We start from the raw sequence: 22684 nt of genomic DNA on the forward strand, positions 1-22684 counted from the left end.
CAGTGAGTCCCCAGGGTTCCCTGCCTGTCCTGAACAAGGAGCCTGGGGGGAGGGGCAGCCCTGGCCAGGCCAGGGGTACCCTCCAGAATGGCAGGCCTTGGGAGGAGCAGGGGGCCAGAGGCAGATGGGGAAGGGTTGGGAAGAGGAGTGAGGGAAATGAGGTGCAGTGTAGCATGACACCAGCTTGCTCTAGGGTCTTATCAGAGCAGAGGGAGTTGCCTTTTGGCCACCCCACAGCTCACTGGGGGTGGGGGTGGGGGTGGGGCGCCCTCCCTGTTGTATTCTACGTGCATGGCGCCCCCTGGAGTTTATGGCTCTCAGCTGTCCTCTCTTTGTGTCTAGGATTATTCCACTAGAGTTTCTGCCCCTCCAGCCCCTGCCCCCACAGTACATGGGTCAAAAAGAAGTGATGGCTAACGGAAAAATAATTTGCTAGGGAAGGAGGTTAAACAGGGAGCATGGACAATCACGGGCCCTGACCCTCAACCCAGCCCCACCTCCCTCCCCTCCCATGAACTCAGCTTCACCCCTCCCTCCCCCTTCCTCCTTTCCCATCACACCCCAGCCTGTCTTTTCAAGCCCTAGAACATTTGATCCTGCTTTGCAAGAGCTGCTCTGAGTAGGTAAGAAAGACCAGCTCAGCGAAACCTGATGCCTTCCCTCCCCACCTCCTCCCAGCTATAGGGGCTCTAGGGGCAGATGCCTGAGGACAGAGCCACCCATGGCCAGGCAGAGCCCCCACACCTTTGGGAAGCCAACCTGACTCTCCCCTCCCGTCCTAGAAAGCATCCAAGAACCAGGGAGATCACCTCCTGCTGCCACTTGTTTATATAAGGGTTTCCTAAAAGATTCTGTCCCCCACTTGCCTTCCCTGAGAATTGGCTTCCCCTCAGCTTGTACATAACTCAGACATTTTCATATATTTATTATTTCTTTTTGTCCCTGCTGTACATATTATTTTGATAATTTGGGCCTCTCTTAGCCTGATAATTCAGGGCTTGGCCCCAGGCTGCTTTTGTTTGAGTTGGTCAGTGCAATCCAACTCACTTCACTTACTTACTTATGCATACAAGAGCTGGGGTGTAGGCCAGAGGTGGGGGGTGGGGGGTAGAGGATTCACCAGAGACAGAGTGGGGAGTAGAACAGGCAGACTGACTGAAATACACTGCTGAGGGGAGCAGGGGGGCGAAACAGAAGAGGTCTGATGTGCCATGTGGGTAGCTCCCTGGTTGGCCTGGGATTGGAACTCTGCTGCAGAGGCTGTGGGCAGCTTTACAGTGCTGTGCTTAACCCCTTGTGATACCAGGGAGGCCCCCAACTCATGTTTCTTTAATGAGTAGAAGTGGAGGGCTGCAGTGTGCTGAGTCTTGCACTGGCATTGTGAGCATCCACACAGGAGGAGGCCCCATGTGCCCTGGCCCAGCACGCATGGTGACAGAGCACACTGCCCACACAGCACACAGGGGTGACACAGGGCAGCTGATCTCCAGGTGCTCTACAGGCCCCTCAGCCAGATGTGTCTCCCTAGAGAGGCCAGGGCAGTGAGGCAGGGGTGGGGTTTCTTGCCGGGGTGGGGCCAGGCCCCCAGAGAGATTGGGTTTCTTTCCCTGCCTTCTGACTGCTGCATGCCAGCTTCACAATCTCACCTCTGAACAGCCCTGCTTCCCAGGAGCCCAGAGGGACATTTGCACTGGGAGAAAATACCCAAATAAAATACTAAGCTGCTTCCCTTCGGTTTGGTTGAAACTTGGAAGGTTGCAAACAACTAGGGTAGGGGATATTTCCTCTACAAGTCAAGAAGTTACAGTTACCAGCTCTAGGCCTTCCTTTGCCCTCAGCCCTCTCACCCAGGCATTGAATATTTTATTACTGTTACCATGTATCTCTTCCTAGATCTATATCCTAGCTCCATTTTTATACTTGGATCTATAACTCTATAGTAGCAGTTTGGTCTGGGACTCTGAAGCTAGGGACTGTGTCTTCTCCATTAGAGTGGGGATCCCTGAAGCAGGGCTGTGTCTCCCCTCAGCCTGGGGCTCCCTGAGGGCAGGACTGTGTCTCCCCTCAGACTGGGGCTCCCTGGAGGTGGGGCTATATCTTTATTTGTTGGATTCTTCAGCAGGGTGCCAGCATGGTGTAGGTCCCATGGCTGGCTCAGGAAATATTTGTTGAATTAACAAATAAATAGTCCAGAGAATCCAACTTTTCCAGGCCATTCACTGACCAGCAGGGAAGCAGAGCTGGGTAAATCAGCATTTCTTACATGCTCACAGGGGGAATATCATGTGTTCTCCAAGCCAGGTGTTAAAACCAAATTACTTTTGATCCACTGAACCATCAGCTCAAAAAAATTAAACAAAATCTCCCCTATTCCAACATGAGTGTGTACAAAAGGAGCCTGGAACAGCCCAGGTGACCCACTTTCACTTGGGAAATAGTGATGTCCAGATGTCAGGTCTTGACATAGCTCACTAGGCATTGCAGGCTGGGCTGGGAGCCCTCTCAGAGTGCACTAGGCACATCTGCTCCATATAGTAGTGACTCTGGAGCCCAGAGAAAGAAGATCACACTGGGAACTGGCTGGATCACGACACAGTGGCCAGACTGAAGTGGGGGACTCCAGTCTCTTTTGTACCCCCTACCCCATCATCCTAGAACTGGCATTTTTAGCAACTCACCCTTAAGCCGGTCAGGACACTCTCTTCACATCTGAAAAACAGAGGAGTCCATGTGACTTAACTTACTTCACAAGGACATTTTAAGGACCAAGGTTTGGAATTCCTTGAAAGTTCAAATGTGAGACCATCCTTGGTGATGGTTGTAAAACAATTTATAAGAGAATCCAAATAAATTAGCAAGCATGGTTCCCTGTCTCATAATCCAGCTGCATCAATATTCATATGATAAGCATTTGTTGAGTACCCACTAAGTGCTCAGGTGCACTGTGCCAGGTGCCAGGGAGCCTGCGGCACCCTTTCAATCCATTCCTCATATCAAGCCAGAGAGCGCCTGCTAAATTAGAGTCAGACCCTGACCCTCCTCTGTTCAAGACCCTGCCTGTTTACTCAAATCCAACTTTCTGCAAGGACCCCAACACCCATATGACCTGACGCCTTAGCCTCTCTCATCTCAGCTCCTACTAGTCTCCCCTCATCTACTCAGTTACCATCAAAGCCTCCTTAGGGCCTTGGCACTTGCTGCCTTTTTACCCTACAATGCTCCTCCCCTAGATGTTGGCACAGTCCAGCCCTGCCCTCTTCCAGGTCGTGATTTGAATGTCATTGGATCATCTCTGGACACTCTCTGATTGCAGCACTCACATTTCCTATGCCTCTTCTTAGCTTTAGTATTTTCCTCACTACCTAAAGTTTACTTAAATTCCTGATACAGTCTATTGTTTGTCTCTTCACTAGAGTGTAACCTGTGCGAGAGCAAGGGCTCTTGTCTGTTTTGTTCACATTGAATCTTCAGTGCCTAGAGTAGTGTCTGGTACAGAGTCCAGGCTCATTAAATATTGGTTAGTGAACAAAAGGGAACAGATAAGGTCCCTGTTCTCATGGCCTGCATCGCATTAGTGGAGGGGCTGCTGGGGGTATGGGGTAGAAGGAATGGAGAGGCTACCGTCCCTGGTGACAGAAGCCTCTGGAACTCCTCTCCAAGGGTGTCATTGCAGGATTGCATTATCACTAGTCTTGAGCAGCACGATTTATAACAGGAGTTAACTGCTTACTAATTAGCAGCTGGAACCATTAATTGGCTATTTGTTAGAGCCTGAATTAATAAACTGGTCTTTCAGTGGGGTCATAACTCTCCCTGCTTCTCACCCCCTCCCAGCTACCCTTCCCCCACCTGACCAGAAAATGTCTTGCCCTGAGATTGAATCGATACTTGCTAGTGTATGATTTTCAAAGACAATTTCCCTCACAAGGCAAGGACACCATCTCTGCAAAGACTGTAACTCTCTCCTCTTTGGGGCTCTGGCTTGCCAGAGGCAAGTAGCAGGAGGAGATGGGGGAACTTTCTAGTAACATGCTCTTAGAAGAAAAGCCTGCAGCTGCCCTGTTTGACTAAGGTTTGAGGCTCCTGATTCCCTGACCTGTCACCCTTTCTGTCAGCAGCTAGTTCCTAAGGCGGTTTGGAGCCCGAGGGCTGCGTTTTTTTTTTTTTTTTTGCTGGGGGGGAGTGTTTGGCGGGGAGTGGGGGGGTGGGGGGGAGTGATTTTTTTTTTCTTAGAACATCTTGGGTAGTCCACAAGAGTTGGCAGTGGGTGCTGACCACAGAGGCACAGTCTGAGCCTGTGCCTGGCAATCTGCTTCCTGGCTGCCTCAAGTCCAGTGGTTTATCTTTTATGTCCCACCCCCCAACAGCCCTATTTGGGAATTGGAGAATTGTTCTCTTCTTATGAAGAGTATAGGAAATACTTCTTGTGAAAACACTTAGACCCTTAGGTCTTTTCAGTGAAAACAGTGGTTAAGAGCCAGGTTGAACAAAAAGCTATCTAGGTCAAAGCCTAGTTCAGCCACTTAGCAGCTGTGTGAGTCACTAAATCTTTCTGTGTTATTCTATGAGGAACAGCCCTATAGAACTCATAATTGTTATGAGTGCTAAAGAGTTAATATACATCAAGTACTTAGGACAGTTCCTGGCCAATGGTGTCATTATCACTCATGTCTCTCAACTTCTCTGTGAGACCAGAATCCTACTCACATTGCAGCTGGGGAAACTGATGCCTCGCGAGATGAGGACTGGAATGCAGGACTGGAAGCTCCCATTGCTGGTCTTTCCCTTCTCCCAGGTTGCCTCCCATTGTCAGATACAGGATTCTGCCAGAGGCAGCAGGCAGGGCACACACGGGGAAAAGAAGACTGAATTGCAGGCACATGCAAACAGGCTGTCAGGGTATTTACACTGCATACAATTAGCTGCAGAGTATTCACAAGTGGATTAGCTACAGCAAATGCTCAATCCTAGCCTGGGTCGAATGTGGGCCTCTGCTTCCCCCTCTATGGGTCCCAACCTATCATGAATCTCCCCTCTTCCAGATCAGTGTAGGTATTCAGAGTAGGCAAACTCAAGAGAATGTCAGCTGTCCCCCAATAATATATCACAAAGTCAAAGAGGGGCAACTAACTGTTATTTGGGGTTAAATTAATTAACTGGAAGATAGAAAGGCAGTTTCCCATGACATGGATAAGTGCTCATTCAACTCAGAATGGGCAGGGCCAAGAAGAGCAGGAATCACTATGACCACTTTCTGAGAGTTTCCTAAAGGGGGTGAGGAATTTCTAGGAATCTTCAAATAATGGGAAAAAGATGACAATAAAAGAAACTACTCATCATCACACTCTCAATTGGTGCCACTTCCTTTTCAGGAAGGAGAGAGGGAGGTGGAAAGTGGTCTGATAGCTACAGAGCTAGGGTACCCCACGTCCTCCCTCAGCTTGCCCTTTCCCGGTTCTGTCTCCCCTCAGGACCTCAGGCGCCCCCAAGCGCCCTAAGGGCAGAACATGGGCTTTTCTCTCTGGGTAATTGTTGGAGGGATTAGAAAGGATGGTGGCCTCTGGTATCTGACCATGATGGACATCATTCATTCAATCATTTAACAAATCTCCAGCTGGCATCTGCTGAGGGCCTGCACTAACCTGGATCTGGTTCCACTTATTCAGACTTGGACCCACAAGAAATGAAGGAGAGAGAAAAGTGGGGAAAGTGAGGGACACACGAACAAGTGGATGATGTGGGTTGTAAAATAAGATTCTTCAGATGTCTTGCACTCTCCACGATGGGCAGGAAGGAAGCTGAGGAGGTATCTATCAGCTGGTGGTACCACCACCATGCCTTTTGGCATTTCTCTCGACACCTCCCACACCTGCCAATTCGTCCCTCCTCCGCCCCCCATTGGGGGTGGGTTCCCGTGGGGCGTCAGCCCCTGGAGGGTCGGGGAAGAAGGAGTCCGGCGGCAGGAAATGGGCCTGGGGAAAGGGTGGTTTATTATGTCTTAAATATTTGTTTTAATTTCGGTACTGAAAAAAATTAATAGTTTTGATCTAGATTTTTTGAATTTTGACAAATGCATAGAGACGTGGAACCACCATCGCAGCCAAGATACTAAACAGTTACGCGGGAGGAGCAGTGTTTCGGGGGAGGGGGGTTTATAATCCCCCCGCTAGTTAGCTGCTGCGGCTGTCCGCGCTCCCACGGGCCGTTCTAACACAATCCCTTCGTACACGCCGAGATAAATCTTGGCGACAGGTGGAGCAGGTGAGATTAGCAGGCTCGGGGAGGGGACGCGATCGCGGGCTCGGGGGAGGTCGCCCGTCTCGCCTGCCAGCCTCCCCCCCTCCTCACAGCGCTCGGGAGAAGCGCCCCCAGTCTCCTCCTCTACCCCCAGCCCCCCAGCTCGGGGAGAGCCGGGTTAGGGTAGCTGAGCACAGAGTGCCAGATCCCCGTAGGTGGAGCGGGCCCCGCGCTTGGCTGCGGGAAAAGAGTGCGCCCTTGGGGCGCTTGGGGGCGCCTGAGGTCCTGAGGGGAGACGGAACCGGGAAAGGGCGAGCTGAGGGAGGACGTGGGGTACCCTAGGGAGCTCCAGCAGCAGGGGTTCTGCGGACAGACCTGTTGGCAACCTGTGGGCCGAGGCTAGCGCAGAAGCTCTAAGCGCGCGCTCTCCGCCCCCAGCTCAGCCAGCTGCTCCGGCGGCGGCCCCCACGCCCCACGCGGGGAGAGACGAGGCGGCGGGGCCAGGGGCGGGGGCCCGGCCGGGGCGGAGGGACTCGGGGGCCGCGCGGGCAGCCCCGCAGCCCGACAGCTGGCCGCCGCCTCACGCGCCCGCAGGACCCCAGCAGCCGCGGCTCCCGGGCCTGTCCCTCGGATCCGCTCTTCCGTCTCGCCCTCCCCTCCGCCGCCAAAGTGCAAAACATTTACAAAGTGTGCAGCGCGCCGCGGGCGTGGGGCCCCGGGGCGAGCGGCCCTCCTCGCCCGAGAGCGTCCTGGGATCGCGCGCCCGCCCGGGCGGCCCGCTGGGTGCGCAGGGGCGGCGGAGAGCGAGTGTGCGGGCGCGCGGCTGCGGAGCCCGCGCTGAAGCCCAGTCCCCGCGCCGCTGTCCTCGGGATAGATGGATCCATTTCTGCTTTCTGACATTTTCCTGCCTGGGTGGGGGGTGGGGTGGGGGAGGGCGGGGGGGGAGGGGGGAGCGGGAGCGGGGGGGGGGGAGAGAGAGAGAGAGAGAGAGAGAGAGAGAGAGAGAGAGGGAGCGAGCAGTCAGCTTCCCCCAGCCCTGTTTTGTTTTCTCTAATTGGTCCTGGGGGAGGCGAGGAAATTGGACAGAGGCTGGGCCGCGCGAGCTGGGCTGTGTTTAATTGGCTCCTTTTTTTAACTGGAGGGGAATCAAACAGGAGAGCTAGCGACAAAGGGTGGGAGAGCGAGAGACCGAGCGGGGAGACGCGAGGAGAAGGAGGAGGAAGGAGGGGGGCGGGGGGAGCGCGGAATGAAAAGCTCCGAGGGGGGGAAGCTGCACAGCAAAGCCCAAGTTGCGGCGCGAGCGGAGCGCTCCCGCGGCCCAGAGCCGAGCGGCCGCGGCGCCCCGGAGCCCGGCCCGGCCCCGCCCGCTCGGGGCCCCAGCCGGCCGTGGCCGCCGGGCGGGGGCGGGGACGCCCAACTTGGGGCGCGGCGCAGCCCCGCTCTCCCGAGAGCGCCGAGCCCGGGAGCGCCGCGGCCGCGGCCAGACGGCGGGAGCCGAGCGCGGCGAGCGGAGGTGGCTGGCGGCACCCGCGCCGCAGCCGCGACCTCGCCGTGAGCGCGAGTATTTTTCAAACGACTCAAACTTTCCTCCTTCCCCCGCGTCCTGGGGTCCCTCTTGACTGGAACTGCTCTGCTGGCTCCCGCGGGGCGCCGGGGCGCGATCTCCAGCCGGGGCTGCCCGGCTAACTTCGCGGACGCGGGGATCCGCGGCGCTCGCCGGCGGCCGAGCCCAGTGCACGCTGCTCCCCAGCTCGGGAGGGCCGAAGCCGGGGCTCCTGCGTCTCGGCGAAGGCGCCTAGCCCGGCCCCTGGGGTCCGGCCGCTGAGCCCCCAGCGCCCGCCGCAGGATTGGAGACCGCGGATTGAACCGAGCGGAGCCCCGGCCTCGCGCCCCAGCTCCGCGGAGGGGCGTCCCCCCGGCGGGCGAGCGACAAGTTTGTCAGTCGCCGGTGGCCTGTGGGCTCGAAGCGCCTCCGCCTCCGCAGAGGGGTCCCCTGCGCCGGGCTCCGCGCGCGGACGGCCCCGGGAGCACGGGGCGGCTCGGCAGCCGGGCTCCTCGGGCCGGGGCGCTGGCTGCTGAACCTGGCGAGCCGAGGCACCGGGGGCCGGGCCAGCGCCCCCTGCGTCCCCACGCGGGCAGCGGCCCCGCCGGAGGAGAAACCCGGGTTGCTGCCACCGCCGCCCGCTCCATCTCCTGCTCCCCGGCGCCGCCGCCCTCTCGGTCGCCCCTTGGGAAAGGAGGGGACTCGGGGGGCATCGCGGGGCCCCGGCGGATGCGCCCCCCGCCGGCTTTCGGGCTGCGCCGCCTCGCGGGGATGAAGCACCGGGCGTGAAGATGGAGGTGACCTGCCTTCTACTCCTGGCGCTCATCCCCTTTCACTGCCGCGGACAAGGCGTCTACGGTAAGAGCCGCGTCCCGCTCGCGCCGGCTTAGCACCGCGCGGAAACTTTGCAAGAGGCGCAAAGTGCGCGCTGCCGGGGTTTGGTGGGGACCAGGTCTCGGACACGGGAGTGGATGCCCGGGTCCCCGCCCTTTCCAGGGCGCGAGGATGTCGAGCCAGCTGCCTCCGAGCTCCAGACGGGTCTCCGGGTCTGGCGTGAAGCCGGTGATTCCAGGGGGACGCCCTCGATTTCCCAAACGCTGCCCGGGGCGGGAGGGACTTAGCTCCCTTGAGAGTACCCAGTCAGCTCGGGAGACCCCGGCGGACCCCAAACCCCGGGCTGGGCCAGCAACTTGCTCTGAAACCTCGTCCAGCCCCTGCTCGGCCTCCGGAGTGGAAGCCCAGCGATGCCCGATTCGGAGTTGCGCGGCGTGTGGGCGAGCTGGTTGCCAGCGCCGCGGCCCGCGGGCGGGCTCTGGTTCTCCGCTGCCTGGGCGGCTTCGCTTCTTTCACTCCCCTGGAGACTGTCGGAGAGGATGCCGGCATGCCTTGATGGGGCGCTAGAAACCCGGGCATCCCTTTTCGGACCTCTCCTGAGTCAATTCTTCCCGTCCCCGCTCCCAGCTGCAAAACCTCAGCCTCACCTTCCTTCCTTCTCCCTGCGTGCGCGCGCGTGTACACACACACGCACACACACACACACACACACACACACACATACATTCAGCCACGGCCCCCAGGACACGCAAACGCCGCACGCACCCATCGGGCTATGTGTCCAAACTCTGCCTCCTGCCACCCAGCATTTTCCCCACTTCCCCACGCCCCGCTTTCAGGCGCCAAGGGGACTCTGATTTCCTCTTCTTTACCCCTAAACGTTTCCCAGGGAAAGGTCCTGCCCAGCCGGGGCATCAGAGCCGGATCGCCTGGGCTCACCGGCTCAGGGACCTTCGCTCCGAGTTTTAGCAGCCTGTGTTTCCCGTCCCCACAGGACAAAAAGTCAGTTTGCCTGGCCCAGTAGCCCTTACTTTGCCTTCTCCTGCGTGTAGGGCCGTGTGTGTAGGTGACTAGTAAGGTGTGTGATTGGAGTGAGAAGGATTCTCTTTGCATTCTTTCTGGGCCCTAATTATTTGCTTTTAGATCAAGGGAGAGCTTGACTTGTCTGTTGCTGGGGAGAGACATTGTCTCCTTCTCCACTTCCAGCCTCAAGTGCTTTTTTCTGGGGGTGCCTTGCAACTGGGAGGGGTGTCTGAGAGGTGACTCGCTCCTGGTCCTACACAGCTAGCGCACTTGGCTGTAATTCCCCCGGGAGGCTGGCTCAGGCATCTGGCCAAACTCTGCTTCTTAATTAGTTTGTGTGTCTCTTACCGCCTGGCCGTTTGCAGAGGCAGAAAAGGAAGGAAGGAAGAAGAATGCAGCAGGCGCAGAGAGAGACCGGGTTGGGGGGAGGAGCCACTGAGCTTGCCCCAATGGTCTCCCCAGGGCAAGGAGAGATGCCAACAGGGTGAGGGGCTCTCTTTCTTCTTTCTTCCTACAGCTTCACTGCCGCCATAAAAGGTGGCCTAAGGGAGGCCACTGAGGCCTTTACCTCCCTCACCAGAGCCCAAGGGGCTCAGGAGAGTGACAGAGAACACTGTTTGGTCCTGTCCTCCATGCCACCCCTCCCTCTGAGGCCCCTTGGCAAAACTGGCAAGCCCATTTCCTGACCATCCCTCTCCTCCATTCCTCCCAGTTTCTCCAACCTTCTCCAAGACTGCATGGGGCCTCTCTTGAGGAAGCTCCTCAGAGCCTGGATGGAAACCTCAGCCATGACAGTGGGAGTTGGGGATTGGGCCAGGGGTTTCTGAGGACCTTGATGTCAGAGTAGTTGGGGACCAGGATTTAGCCTTTGGTTAATCTGCTCCCTTTTCCCTATGTGTCTCCCGCGTGTGCCAGGTCCCAGCCGCTCTCATTCTGAGCAAATCAAGGTGGTTTGTGTGCCCTGGACGGGCCCTGGGCTCTTGGGTGGCATTCTTTCCGCTTTTGAGAAGGCCTCAGGGGAACTGTGTGGTGGACTGCATTAAGGAAGACGGAGAGAGAGGACAATACCATATGAGAAAGAGGATGGCAAGAGGCTGCCAAGTTCCCTGTGATGCTAGGAGCTTTGGCCAGATACAGCAGAACCCTCATGGGAACCCTCGTGGGGATGGATTAAAAAGTAATATGGGGAGCCAGTTCTTGGCCACCCCCAGCTTCCCTCTATGCCCAGAGCAGAGGAAGCAGCTTGAGATATACAGGTGAGGATGGTCCTGTGTGACCATCATTGTACCCTGGCACCCAGCATGGTGCCTGGCATAGAAACAAGAGCTCAGCAAATGTTTGTTGCCAGATTGAAAAGCTATGGTTTTGAGGGGTGGGGGGCGGTAGGGAAGAAAATGCTCCTTGAAATTCTTTCTTCCTGAAAAGTCATCTAGGGTAGTTTCCAGCAGGGCAGAGTGAGCTACTCTGAAAAGGTCTCTGCTTAGGGAGTCATGAAGTCCTAGGCTGGCAGCCTTAGCGGGCCTCAGGGAAGACAAGAAAGAAGAGCCTGGAAGTCTAGCATTGCCCTGGTGATGAGAAGGGAGGCAGGAGGTTTTATTTGAGGTGCAAAGGAAAAGTATCTTGTGGGGCAGGAGCCCTAGCTCCTTCTCCTCTGTCCCCAGCCCTGTGTGGTTGAGAGAGGGGCAGGTTAACTCAGAGTCTGAATTGAGGATAGGGAGGAAGAGCAGGGTGGGCCAGGCAGACACATCTGGATCTGGCCTGGGTTGTGGGTCTTTGTGGAAGCTGGTGGCGGGAGCCCTCTGTCTGGTTTCTCCATGAGGGGCCTCTTGCAAAGTCCTTTCCAAGATCCATTGTTACAGTAGATCTGGGGCCACACTCTTGATCCAGCTCAGACTAGCCAGGTGGCTTTGCTCTTCTTTGGGGCACAGATGCTACAACAGCCGAGTATTGGACCAGATGGTCCATTTGGAGACAGTCCCCTTTTTCTTCCCGCCTCCCAGTCTCTTGGCCCCATTTGTTGTGCTTTGGGTTAGATCCTGTGATCTGTTCTCTGGCAGGCTAGTGGGTGTGTTGACCCCAGAAATCTGGTTCTGGGGCAAAGACATTAGCTAGGTGATGGAGGAGTACCCTGCGTGTGGATGGCATCAGAGAACACCTCCCTCTCCCCCTGCCAACATACATACCTCCATCCTGGCTTCCTCTCCTTTCCCCATAGTTCCCTGGACTTCCAGGCAGGGGCAGGGCAGTAGAACTCCTTTCCCTTACAAAAACACAACAAACCTCTGGATTATTTAATATGCAGGAGTGGGAATTGACATTATCCTTAAGACAGGTTGTTTGCAAGTTACTGGTGGAAGTCAAAATATTTCACCAAAGGTGTCATCAGAAACTACTATCCTATGCTAATTTTTGTGGGAACATGAAGACAGATGTTGAATAATTTGACAAGAGCAACATAGCTTACAGAATTATCACCAAGTCAGGTTTTCCCCCCCCTCATTTGAGGGGTGCAGAGAGGGAATTTCAGGAAGTGTGTCTTCCGGTGCTATTTTCTGGGTGTTGATCTGGGTATGGGCACTCTTGGGATTTTTCACCAAGGCTTCAACCCCATGTCTTGAAATGAGTTGTCCATTTCTGACTCTCCCCCCCTGGAGAAAACTTTAGTCTCTTAGGACAAACAGAAGGCTCTAATGTCCTCAAGAAGGTCCACACCTCTGTCCCTCTCCCTTCTCAGTTATAGAAGCTGCAGAAAGGAGAGAGAGGGCCTTGTGTTTGCCACCCAAACTGATTTATTTTCTCTACCAGCATTGTTTGCCTCCCCCTGCCCCCACTAGGTTGATGTTGGATCCTGAGCCCATTGGAGGGCTCCCCAGATCTGGCTATTAAGTCAGAGAGCACCCATAGGGTCAAGGTCCATTTGATGTCCCATCCAGCACTCTCGGCTACCAATTTGTGTTTCATACAGGGTGGGGCCCTGGAGAGGGGTAGGGATGGCTAGAGAGGATTTTATTAGCCAGAAAAGCACCCTTGAGGGGACGGGTTGGGGATATGCCAAGGGCCCACTTGTAATTGGCCAGGCTTGGCTGTGAGCTGCTGGGGTGAGGTGGCAAAGCCTCATTTAGAGCCTGGTATTAGCTCTGCTTTGCTGGAACATGGAGGGACGGGCGGGGGGCTCCATGGGGAGAATGGAGGGAGCTAATCACAGCCGCCAAGGCCGGGCAAATGAATGATGCAGGAAATCAATACCTGGGGGCGGGAGTGGAAATCCGGGCAGTGGTAGCAGCCCTGGCTTCTCCAGCTGCCCAGCAGGCATAGGCAGGCCTGGGGGAAGTGAGACAGAGGCAGGAGTGTGGAAGACCCTCCTCTCCCCTTTACATTCTTTTCCCACCCCAAATCTGCCTCCCTTCCCCCTGCTTCTACCTTTCATCTCCTTGTGACGGGCCTTAGGTAGGTTGGGCCAGGAGATGCCCCACCTGGCAGAGGCAGGGGACCCAGGAAATGGGACGTTTGGCCTGTCGGCCCTGCAAGAACCCTGTCCCATCCGCTGCCTGTTTCGGAATGTCTGGGCCTGACCTATGGCCTAGTGTCTGTGCTGCCTGGGGACTCTGCCCAGTGTGCTGGCACTGCCACTCCAGATGTGGCCAGCAGGGGGAGGGCTTGGCCGCCTCATTGCTTCTTGCCTTTCCTAGGCTCCTATGGCCTCACGCCTCCGGTGGGATATGAGTTATTCTACAGCCTGAGTCCCAGGGGAGTTCCTGAGGGCCTTCAGGCCTTCTTCCAGCTCCCACATGCCCACCCTGCTATCCCAGGGCACTCGACTGTGGCCAACACTATACTTCCTGCACCTTTAGCCAGGAACTCCGTGGTGGGGCTCAGCTTGGTGGGCTCCTGCCTGGGGTTATGTGCAGAGCAGGGGCCTGTGCCCTTACAGAACTGCCTCTTTGTGAGCCTGGGATGTGGCCCCTTTTCTTCTTTCCCATCATCTGTGCAGGTAGCCAGCTGCTGTTGATGGGTACTAGGTACTGAGGGGTCCTTGTCTCATTTAAATGCTGATGTAGGAAGCAGGAGTAATGCTTAACTCAAAGGGATGAGTCTTTTTTTTTTTTTAAGATTTATTTATTTATACAAGAACTGGGGTACAGGTCAGAGGCACGGGAGGGCGAGAGGATTCACCAGAGAGAGTGGGGAACAGAACAGGCAGACAGACCAAAGACACTGCTGAGGGGAGCAGCAGGCGACACAGGAGAGGTCTGATGCGCCATGTGGGAATCTCCCTGGCAGGCCGGGAATTGAACCTGCGCTGCAGAGGCTGTGGACAGCTTCACAGCGCTGTGCTGAACCGGCTGTTCCACCGAGGAGGCCCTCAAAGGGAGGAGTCTTTTAAAAATAATAATAATAATGAAATCCCCGTTTTCCCCAGGTCTACAAGTAACACATGCAAAATAATCAGAGAATATATTAAGGTATAAGGAAGAAACAAAACTCCCTTGACATCCGCATGCATTTGGTGATGGTTCTTACAGAGAAGTGAACTTTTTTGGAATGATCCTTGGTTCTAACACAGTCCCTTAAAGGTGTGTGGGGCCATGTGCCTTTCCCAGCATTTTCATGCCTTCAATTCTCTAACGTTCTGAGAGGTCAGCAGTGGATCCCATTGTCCCTACCTAACAGGTGGGGTCATTGAGGTTTAAGTGACCTGCTTGAGATCACACAGCTGGTGAGACATGGGCCTGAGACTGGATCCCAGTGTATCTTCTGATTTGGGGGTGGGAAAGTAGTGTGATATCCCCTTCACGATCTGTTAAATATTTACTGAATTTTCCCCTTGAGCAAGGCCCTGTTCTGAGCATTGACAAGGAAATGGAGATAAATAAGAGGGAAGTTCTGCTCTTAAGGAGAAGGGGAGGGGAATCAAATACAAGATGGGGTTCCTTGAAGGTCTTGGTATGTCTGGCCTTGCAGGGTATGTAAAGGGCTGGAGTGTGTGTGGAAGGGCTTGGAATAGAGTTGGAATAGTAAAGAAATAATAATTAAATCACTAATGTTTACTGCCCAGGCTGAGATCATGAATATGCGCAGTTTTCCTTAATCCTTGCTGCAGCCACGTGAGAGTCATTTATCCGCCTGTTCACTGATGACTGAACTGAGGTTCATAAAGATGAAGTCCCTGTCAGAGTGTCACAGCCCTGCTGCACCCCACATCTGCTAATTGCATGGCCTGTGCTGGGGGGGCGGCGGCGGGAGGGGGGTTACGTGGGAATTCTGGGTTTAGGAGAAGCTGTCGGGAGGATCTTGAACAGGCAAGTGAGTTGATGTGAGCCCTACTTCAGGCCGGGTAGCTGTGTAAGGATGTGTTTGAGGAGGCTGTGGTCAGGAGGACGGGGCCATACAGTTGTCAGGGAAGTGAGAACTTGATCCAGGGCAGTGGCTGTGACAGTGCACTGCAGGGAGGGAGTGCATGAGCTTCAGCCATCCAACAATCATGAGTGAAGAAGCACTTGAGATACTTGGTGAGAAAAATAAGCTCTTGTTCTCCCTGACTTTACATTCAAATGGAGGGCAGACAGGCAGTAAACATGTCAGTGCATAGGTTTATAATGCATCTTATGGTTATGAGGTCTATGTCAAAGGGTAAAGCAACTAAGGGGACAAGCAGAATGGCTGTGGTTCAAGTTCACATATATATGAAGTTTATATATATATAAACTATATATATACATTATACTGTATACACTATATATATACACAAATGTAACTGTGTGTGTGTATTGTGTGTGTGTGTGTGTGTGTGTGTGTGTGGGCGGGGGGTGGTCCTTGATGAGGGACCACAATAGCACACCTGAAGCTACTGAGGGAGGAGGAAGAAACCTGGCGGCCCCTTGCAGGAAGCATATTCCAGGCAGGAGAACAGCCAGTGCAAAGGCCCAGGGGTAGGGACATGTCTGGTGTATTTAGCAACAATGAGGAGTCCATTTCAGCTGAAGCAGAGTGAGTGATGGAAGTGGAGTAGGAGGTAGGTTTACAGAGTTAGAGAGACCAGATTGTTTGCAGCCTTGAAGACTATGTGTCAGTCCTTTGGGTTTTATTTTGATGAGGTGGGGAGTCATGGGAGGATTTTGAGCAGAGAAGTGTCATGAACTGACAGCTTTTTAATAGTGTCCCTCTGGCCACCATGTAGACAACAGATTGTCCGAGGTTGGGTGTGGGGGGAGGGATCCAGTTATAGACCGTTGCCAAAGGTGAGAAATGAGATTGAACAATCATTAGGTCTTACAAGTGCTTCAGAAAGAACACACAAGGGAGAGGGCCTGAGCCAACTGTGGCTCAGTATCCTCTTGTCAGATGGATGGAACTGTACCCCCGTGGGAGGCGATAAACTTGCCATGGACAGTGCCTGGAAGCCCTGAGCACTGGGCCCACACTTAGCAAGGCTGCAATAAGTGCTTTTATTTTAATGACAATATCAGCGCAATTTTGAATTTCATGGGGTTCTGGTGCTGGGATGTCTGGATGTCTGTGGACAGGACAGGTAGATCTGAGTGTTGGTACTCAGGTGCTCCCTTCTGCAGAGGTAGGTATATGCATCTGGATTTATGTCCATAGGACCCTGTGGGCTGGAAGCATAAGGCAGAATGGGATTCCAGAGAGTAGAGTGAGAGGAGTACTGGGCACAGACCAGCGCTCTGGGGGTGTGAGGAAGAAAAGGGACAGGACAAGTGGCATCAGGGAAGTAGGAGGTAACTGGAGAGGGGACAGGACGCCACAGCCAGGAGAAGGGCCGGAGCCCGTGGGCTGTCAGAGGTGGGGGAGGAGGTGGAGTAAAGGCCATTTGGGGGCTGGGAGGTTGGTGGGGAGGCAGCAGCCACACTGAGAGGGGTTCCTGAAGAGCCAGTGGGGATCCCCTGGGGATTTGGTGAAAAACGAAGATTCTGATTCAGTGAGTGTGGGGCTCAGCTAAGATTCTGCATTTCTAATCAACTCCAGGGTGATGCCTACGATGCTGCAGGCCCGAGGTTGCTCTCTGCATACAGAGCAAGGACACACAGGAGAGGGGACCAGACTGAAAGGAACAGACTTGGGTGGGAGGGCCAGGTGAGCAGTTTGCTGCCTCTGAGGGCCGCTGGCCCAGTAGCCTCACCTCTCTAGCCTCAGCTTCCTTGCCTGGAAGGCCGGGTCTGGCATACTCACGTCTTAGGTTTACCGACAAGCCCCAGGCAAACTCTGGGGACTCTGTTCTGTGAGAGCAGAGGGGGCGGCAGGCAGATGGTGGAAAACCCCGGGTGTGGGCGGCTTGTGGAAGCAGAAGGTGCAGGCTGTGCATTTGAGAAATGTGGCGGCCGGTGGGGCTGAAGGCAGCTCCCCCTACCCAAGACCTGCCTTCTGCTTGTGGGAAGCTGGGGCTTCCTGGCTGGTGACCTCTGTTGGGGAGGGAAGCGGTGGCGTGTTCAGGCACTGGGGTGCTGCTTGCCTGGCTTTGGAGATTCCACCCCACGCTCTGCTAGGTTCCTTGCTAGTCCCAGAAACTCCACCGAGGTAGACTTTGATTATCTGGAGGGTGGGAAACTGTGTAGAGAAGTGGTCCTCAGCCTGAGCTTTTACCACCACAGATGCCCTGCTCTGCCTTGGACCTCATGAACTAGAAACTCAGCAGGTGGCTTGGGGGCAGCTGTGGTGGTAAGAGCTCTCCCGCTGTGTCCCAGGCAAGGCTGGTGTAGATTCGCATCCCAATGAGTCGGGTTCAAACAGATATCTTCTTCCCTTGGGTTTTTTTGAGAGGGCATTTCTGGATTTTCTAGGCTGCTGCCCAAGGTTTGTTTCAACTGAGCTCATCTGGATCTTGGGGGTCTTTAAATTTTTTTTTTTAATTTGAGCAGGAGACATTCTATTTTAACAGTGCAACCAGAAGGTCCATGTCAGAAGCATGGGAGACTGGCCCCTCTCCTTGCTCCTAACTGGGGGATTTCCAGTTCTGAACCTGGAGAGGCTGCAAGAAACTGCTTCAGAAATGCTGTTTTCATTGATTTTCAATAGGTAAATTCTATTACCTTTTTGAAATGTGACCCTTTTGTTTATTCTCTTCCCTGTTTGGTTTAGAATAAAACGAAAATTTCAGAGCTGCACTACATCTTGTGGCCATTCGATATAAATCAAGTGAAGATTGAATGAGTACCTACTAAGTGTCTGGAAGGGTGGTGGTGCTGTGACTACAAAGGTGAAGGCTAAGGGGTGGGAAATACAGTCTTTTCCAGAACCTTCATTTTCCTGATCAAGAAGCTGAGGGTCAGGTTCAGTGACTCATCCAAGGCCTACAGCTAGCATGTAGTGGAGTCAGGCTTTGAACTAGAGTCTGCCCAGTGGCAGGTGTGGCACTGGTTGCTGCCCCAAGTGTGAGATTCCTCAGGGCAGTCTGGCAATTTTTGGTTCCCTAGTTGGTGCTTTGGAGGATGGGATGGGAGCAGCATGAGGACCCCCAGTCCTGTGCCACTTCGGAATCACATCCTGTTGCTAGAGACAAAGACCTGACCGCAGAGGCTTATATTAATTATAGTTGACTTTCTTAAGTCTGGAGATGCGCTGCCCGTGGCTGGTATCACGACTCCTTGCTCCTTAGAAATCCAGGCTCCAGGCCTCCCTGGTGGCTCAAGGGGTTAAGACGCAACCTATGAAGCTGTCCGCAGCCACTGCAGCATGAGTTTGATCCCCGGCCATGAGGTGACTCACATGGCGCAGCAGACTGGCCTGCTGCTCCCCTCAGCAGTGTACTTCAATCTGCCTGTTCTGTTCCTCACTCTGTCTCTGGTGAGTCCTCTCACCCCCCACACCTCTGACCTGTACCCCAGTTCTTGTATGCATAAATAAATCAATCTTAAAAAAAAAAAAAGAAATCCAGGCTCCTATCATCTTGTTCCTCTGGTGCTCTTATTGCGGTGGTACTTCTCAAACGTTGCTGTTTGTTAGCATTACCTGAAGAGTGTTTAAAAATCCCAATGTCCAATTCACATATCATACCAGTTAAATCAAAATGTTTGGGAGTGGGACCCAGGCATCAGCATTTTTAATAAGAAACCCAGGTGATTCTTATGTAGAGACAAGTTTGGGAACCCCTGCCTTAAGGCATTTTTTTTTTTTTTTTTTTTTTTTTGCCTCAGAATCACCAAGGGGCTGCTAGGACTCAGCCATCATGACAAGAAAAAAGAGGCATTTCATAGGGCAGTCCTACTGGCAGAATCAGCTTCCTTTAAAAAGCTTTTCCAGACATTGCTCCCAATGAGTTCTGTTACATCACATCGGCCATTCTTACATGCAAGGGAGGCTGAGAAACATAGTCGTAGATGGGTGCATTCTCACCTAAGAAAATATCAGGGTTCTGCTAGAAAGAAGGGGAAAATAGCATGGGTAGGAAATGAGCAGCCTTTACCACAAATCCCACCTCAGGATCGGTTGGCAGTAGTTGGAATGAGAGAGGATTTAAAACGATAAAAGCAACTACTCTCTTGCCCACCTTCCAGCATTCTGCCAGCTGAGCTCAGGTGGAGTGTGGGCTCTGGTTGCTCTGAGGATGCCTAGAGGAAGCTTAGAGAAGGCCCGGAGCAGGGAAAAGACTCGCTTGGGGTGACCCAGACGTTCACGTAAGCCTCCTGTCTGCCTCCCCCACACCACACACCTACTGAGCTTGCTTCCATGAGTTTAATTTCTGCTGGTGGAGACCTTTCTCCATTTGCTGTGGTTTATTTTAGTCCCAGCCATGTGGCCCCTCCTGATTTGGGGAAACAGAAACTGAGGGCTGTGCTAGAAGTCACAGGCCAGAGAGTACTGTGGAGGTGAACCTTTGCACTTTCTGCCTCTCGGCAGGCCCACCCCTGCATGAGACCAGGCGGTCTGTGTGTGCTCCACTGTGTGTGCTCAGCGCCTCTGATCCTTCATTGCTGGGAAGTTATTTTCATTATCTGACTTTATTTCAACTTGCTGTGGCAGACACTTATCAAAAAGATTCAGGAGTTGTGACTCTAGAGACTTGGTCCTGAGACTTTCCCCAGGTGATTCTTAAAGAAAGTCTTCATGAAGGCACTTTCCCCATTGCTGAGAGGGATATCTGGAGGACAGAGACAGGTTGTAAGCTGGACTTTGGTGGCTCATCTCCCTGGGTTTGGGTCAGATGTTCCAATAAACTGTAGGGGCAACATTATAGAAGTCAGTTTATCTTCCAACAAAATAAAAATCCCACAAAGCAAGCTGAAGGTCTATGCTGTGGCAAGATCTGGCTTTATTGTCCTTTTTGGAATAAGATCACAGGGTAGACAGAGATGGCTATGAGATGGGACTCAAGGGTGTGGCAGAGGGAGATCACCTGCCAACCAATGGTCCTAAGTCACCCAGAGGCAGATCTTTGAGATTCAGTTCAGGAAGAGACTGAGACCAGAGAAGGTAAGTGGCTTGTCAAGGTCACACAGCAATTAGGTGCCAAGTCTGATGTTAAAAACCAGAGGACTCAACAGCTGGATCTTTCTCATCCTCCTATACCATCTTGTAGGTACAGAAGAAGCCAGGACATGTCTGCATGATATTTATAAGCTCATTTTATGCCCATAGCTCTCTATAAACTCCTCCCTCCTACCCCTATAAAGCCCATTTCTTATTCTCAGGCCTTATTGTACCCAGGCTACAGGATGTGGTGCTCATCCACTTGTGGGTGGAGGAAGCAGCGGGCTCGGAGGGGGGGAGTTTGCTCACAGTCTCCACCATGTCCACCATCTTTGTCACATGCCCAAGTTCCACCTTAGTAATAAGTTAGCTAGCAGAACATGGCCGCTGTCTCCAGAAAGTTGCTCTAGGAATACTTGGCAGCCCCCGAGCCTTTTCCCCATAGCCCTGGTTGTTCTATCAGATGAATTGAGTGTTTGGATTCAGGCAAGGAGGTTTCCAGAGAGAAGGGGGCAAGGCAGGGGAGTCTGGTAGGGCATTGGGTGTGCGTGTGAGCTTGCTAGGCACTAGGAGGGCCCTGGGTTGTGGCCATGTGAGAGCAATGATCAGAATTCACTTATATTTTTAGTTTGGGTTCCTCAGAAGCGGACCCTGAGGCCAGCAGGTAGTTTGTTTGGTAGGTGAGCCTGGGCAGCTCTGGAGCGGAATGAGAATGTAGAGACAGGGAAGCAAAGGGAACCATTAGAAGGTGCATTATCAAGCCAGTCACCACCATGCCCCACCAGGGCCCTTGGGACACTGTAAAGCATATACTTCCAAGTGACCCCATCAGGGTGAAGAGGGAGCTGGGGCATGGAACGCTCCTCTGTCATTAGTTGGGAGCTACTTGTAGGAGTGAAAATTTCTGGGTACGCATAGCCCTCTGCATACACAGGCAGCGCTAGCTCCAGTGGCAGAGAAAGCCTCAGGCAGAGAGAAGCAGGTGCTTCTCTGAAATGGTCAGGGGAGGGGATGGGGCTGAGGGCCCCTGACGGCCTGTACGGCATCTCGCCTAAGCCATCGGTCTTGCTTTTTCAGATCCAGCCCGTTGTGCTGAGCTCTTTGTTCTTAGGTCTTATCTCCTGGGCCGCGTGTATAAGCCCTGATTCTAGGCTGAAAACCCTCCCCTGTGGCCACCAGATCTGTGAGCTGCTCATCTACTTCCTTATAGTCTGTGACCAGAACCCCAGTATATCCATTTCCCAAGACCTTCCTGATAGAATCTATATTCTCCTTGAAGGATTGAGGGGGCCTCATACCTAGAGATGGCAGGACTGGGGGATCACTGAGGACAAATGCAGAGTCTTCAGGGTCCTTTGGGCTTTGCCCTGAGAGGTACGAGTCTTAACTCCCCACCGAACTGAATTCAACCTGAGAGGTGGGGACAATCTCTGAGACTAGAAGGTTACCCCTTCTCTCCAGATGTAGTGTTCTGTGAATCGTGGGCATTCTGTCTTCTCTTTCTGGGCTAGCCTACACCCCTGATTACTCCTGGGCCCATCTCCCTTCTGTTGTGAATTTCCCCATCTCTTCACTACCATCTGGAAGCTGAGATTAAGTAGTTAATTATCAACTATTTATTGAATACCTCTTATGTGCCGGCCACAGTTCTAGGTGTGGTGAGTACAGGAGACAGCCAGACAAAGAGCTGATCTATTGTTGAACCACAGATCAGAGGCAGGAGGGATGTGAGGGCAAATCTAACCATCCGTCAGCAGAGAAACCAGAAGCCCAGAAAGGGTAAGGGAAGTCCTCAGGCCACGTGGATCATAGGTCAGAGGTTATGGGCTAATCACCCTAACTTCGGTTTTGAGAGAAGCAGAAAGCAGTAGTTGGAGACAAAGGGAGACTTGAACCTAGCAGCACCGCTCTGCCTGCCTGTAATTAGACCTTTCTCTTCCACATCTATCTCCCAAGGCAGATCTGGGCTCAATTTACTGAGGGGTACATATGTGACGATGTACCCCAGGAGACATGAGTGACTTTCTCCTTCTTGAGTGGGTATTCAAAGGCTGCAGCAAACCATCCCTCCTGCCTTCCCCGAGCTCCCCCAGACAGCAATGGCCTCTGGCAGAGCCCACTGGCATAGTGGCCTCAGGCAATGCCAGAAGCAGCTTTGTACTGAGGGATGCCCTGATGTGCCAGAAGCACTGACGCCTGTCTTGCTCACTCCCTGGTTTCCTCCGCAGCTGAGGGCGCGAGGGCTGTGAGACTGTCCAGGGTGAGGGTGGGTCTCTTCCCCTCATTCTGATTCTGTGGGAGCTGGCGGTGGTGTTGGGAGTGGCTCCTTACAGGTCCCCCTGCAGAATTATAGAGCCAGGCTGAGGGGTGAAGGGAGGTGGGGCTCCCTAGCTGCTGTAAGAGCTCCGTGTGTATGTGCGTGCACTTGAGTGTGTATGTGTGTCTGTATGGAAAACCATTGTCATAAGATAAATTGCTCTCCTACCTCGATAGGAGCTGAAATGCATTCCCCATGCTCTCTCGACCCAGGGCATCTGCACTTTATCTGTGTTATTCGTACGCACGTAAATAATACGTAAGCCTGCCTGTGCTGAAGGTGTGCATATGTGTGAGGATGCTGCACAC

The 22684-nt window shown here is 53.7% G+C and overlaps 1 protein-coding gene across 2 annotated transcripts in view; it reads left to right on the forward strand.

The window, feature by feature from the left end:
* Window positions 1-8571: 8571 nt before the first annotated feature.
* Window positions 8572-22684, forward strand: part of MDGA1 (MAM domain containing glycosylphosphatidylinositol anchor 1) — a gene marked incomplete at its 5' end in the record, with an annotated part of 55483 nt that continues 41370 nt past the window's right edge. For both annotated transcript variants that reach the window (XM_084228146.1, XM_084228147.1), the window contains one exon: window positions 8572-8638. In XM_084228146.1, coding sequence (XP_084084272.1) covers window positions 8572-8638 — 67 coding nt within the window. The remainder of the gene's footprint in view (window positions 8639-22684) is intronic.

The sequence above is a fragment of the Talpa europaea genome, assembly GCF_964194135.1.
Source record: "Talpa europaea genome assembly, chromosome: 2".
Taxonomy (NCBI): domain Eukaryota; kingdom Metazoa; phylum Chordata; class Mammalia; order Eulipotyphla; family Talpidae; genus Talpa; species Talpa europaea.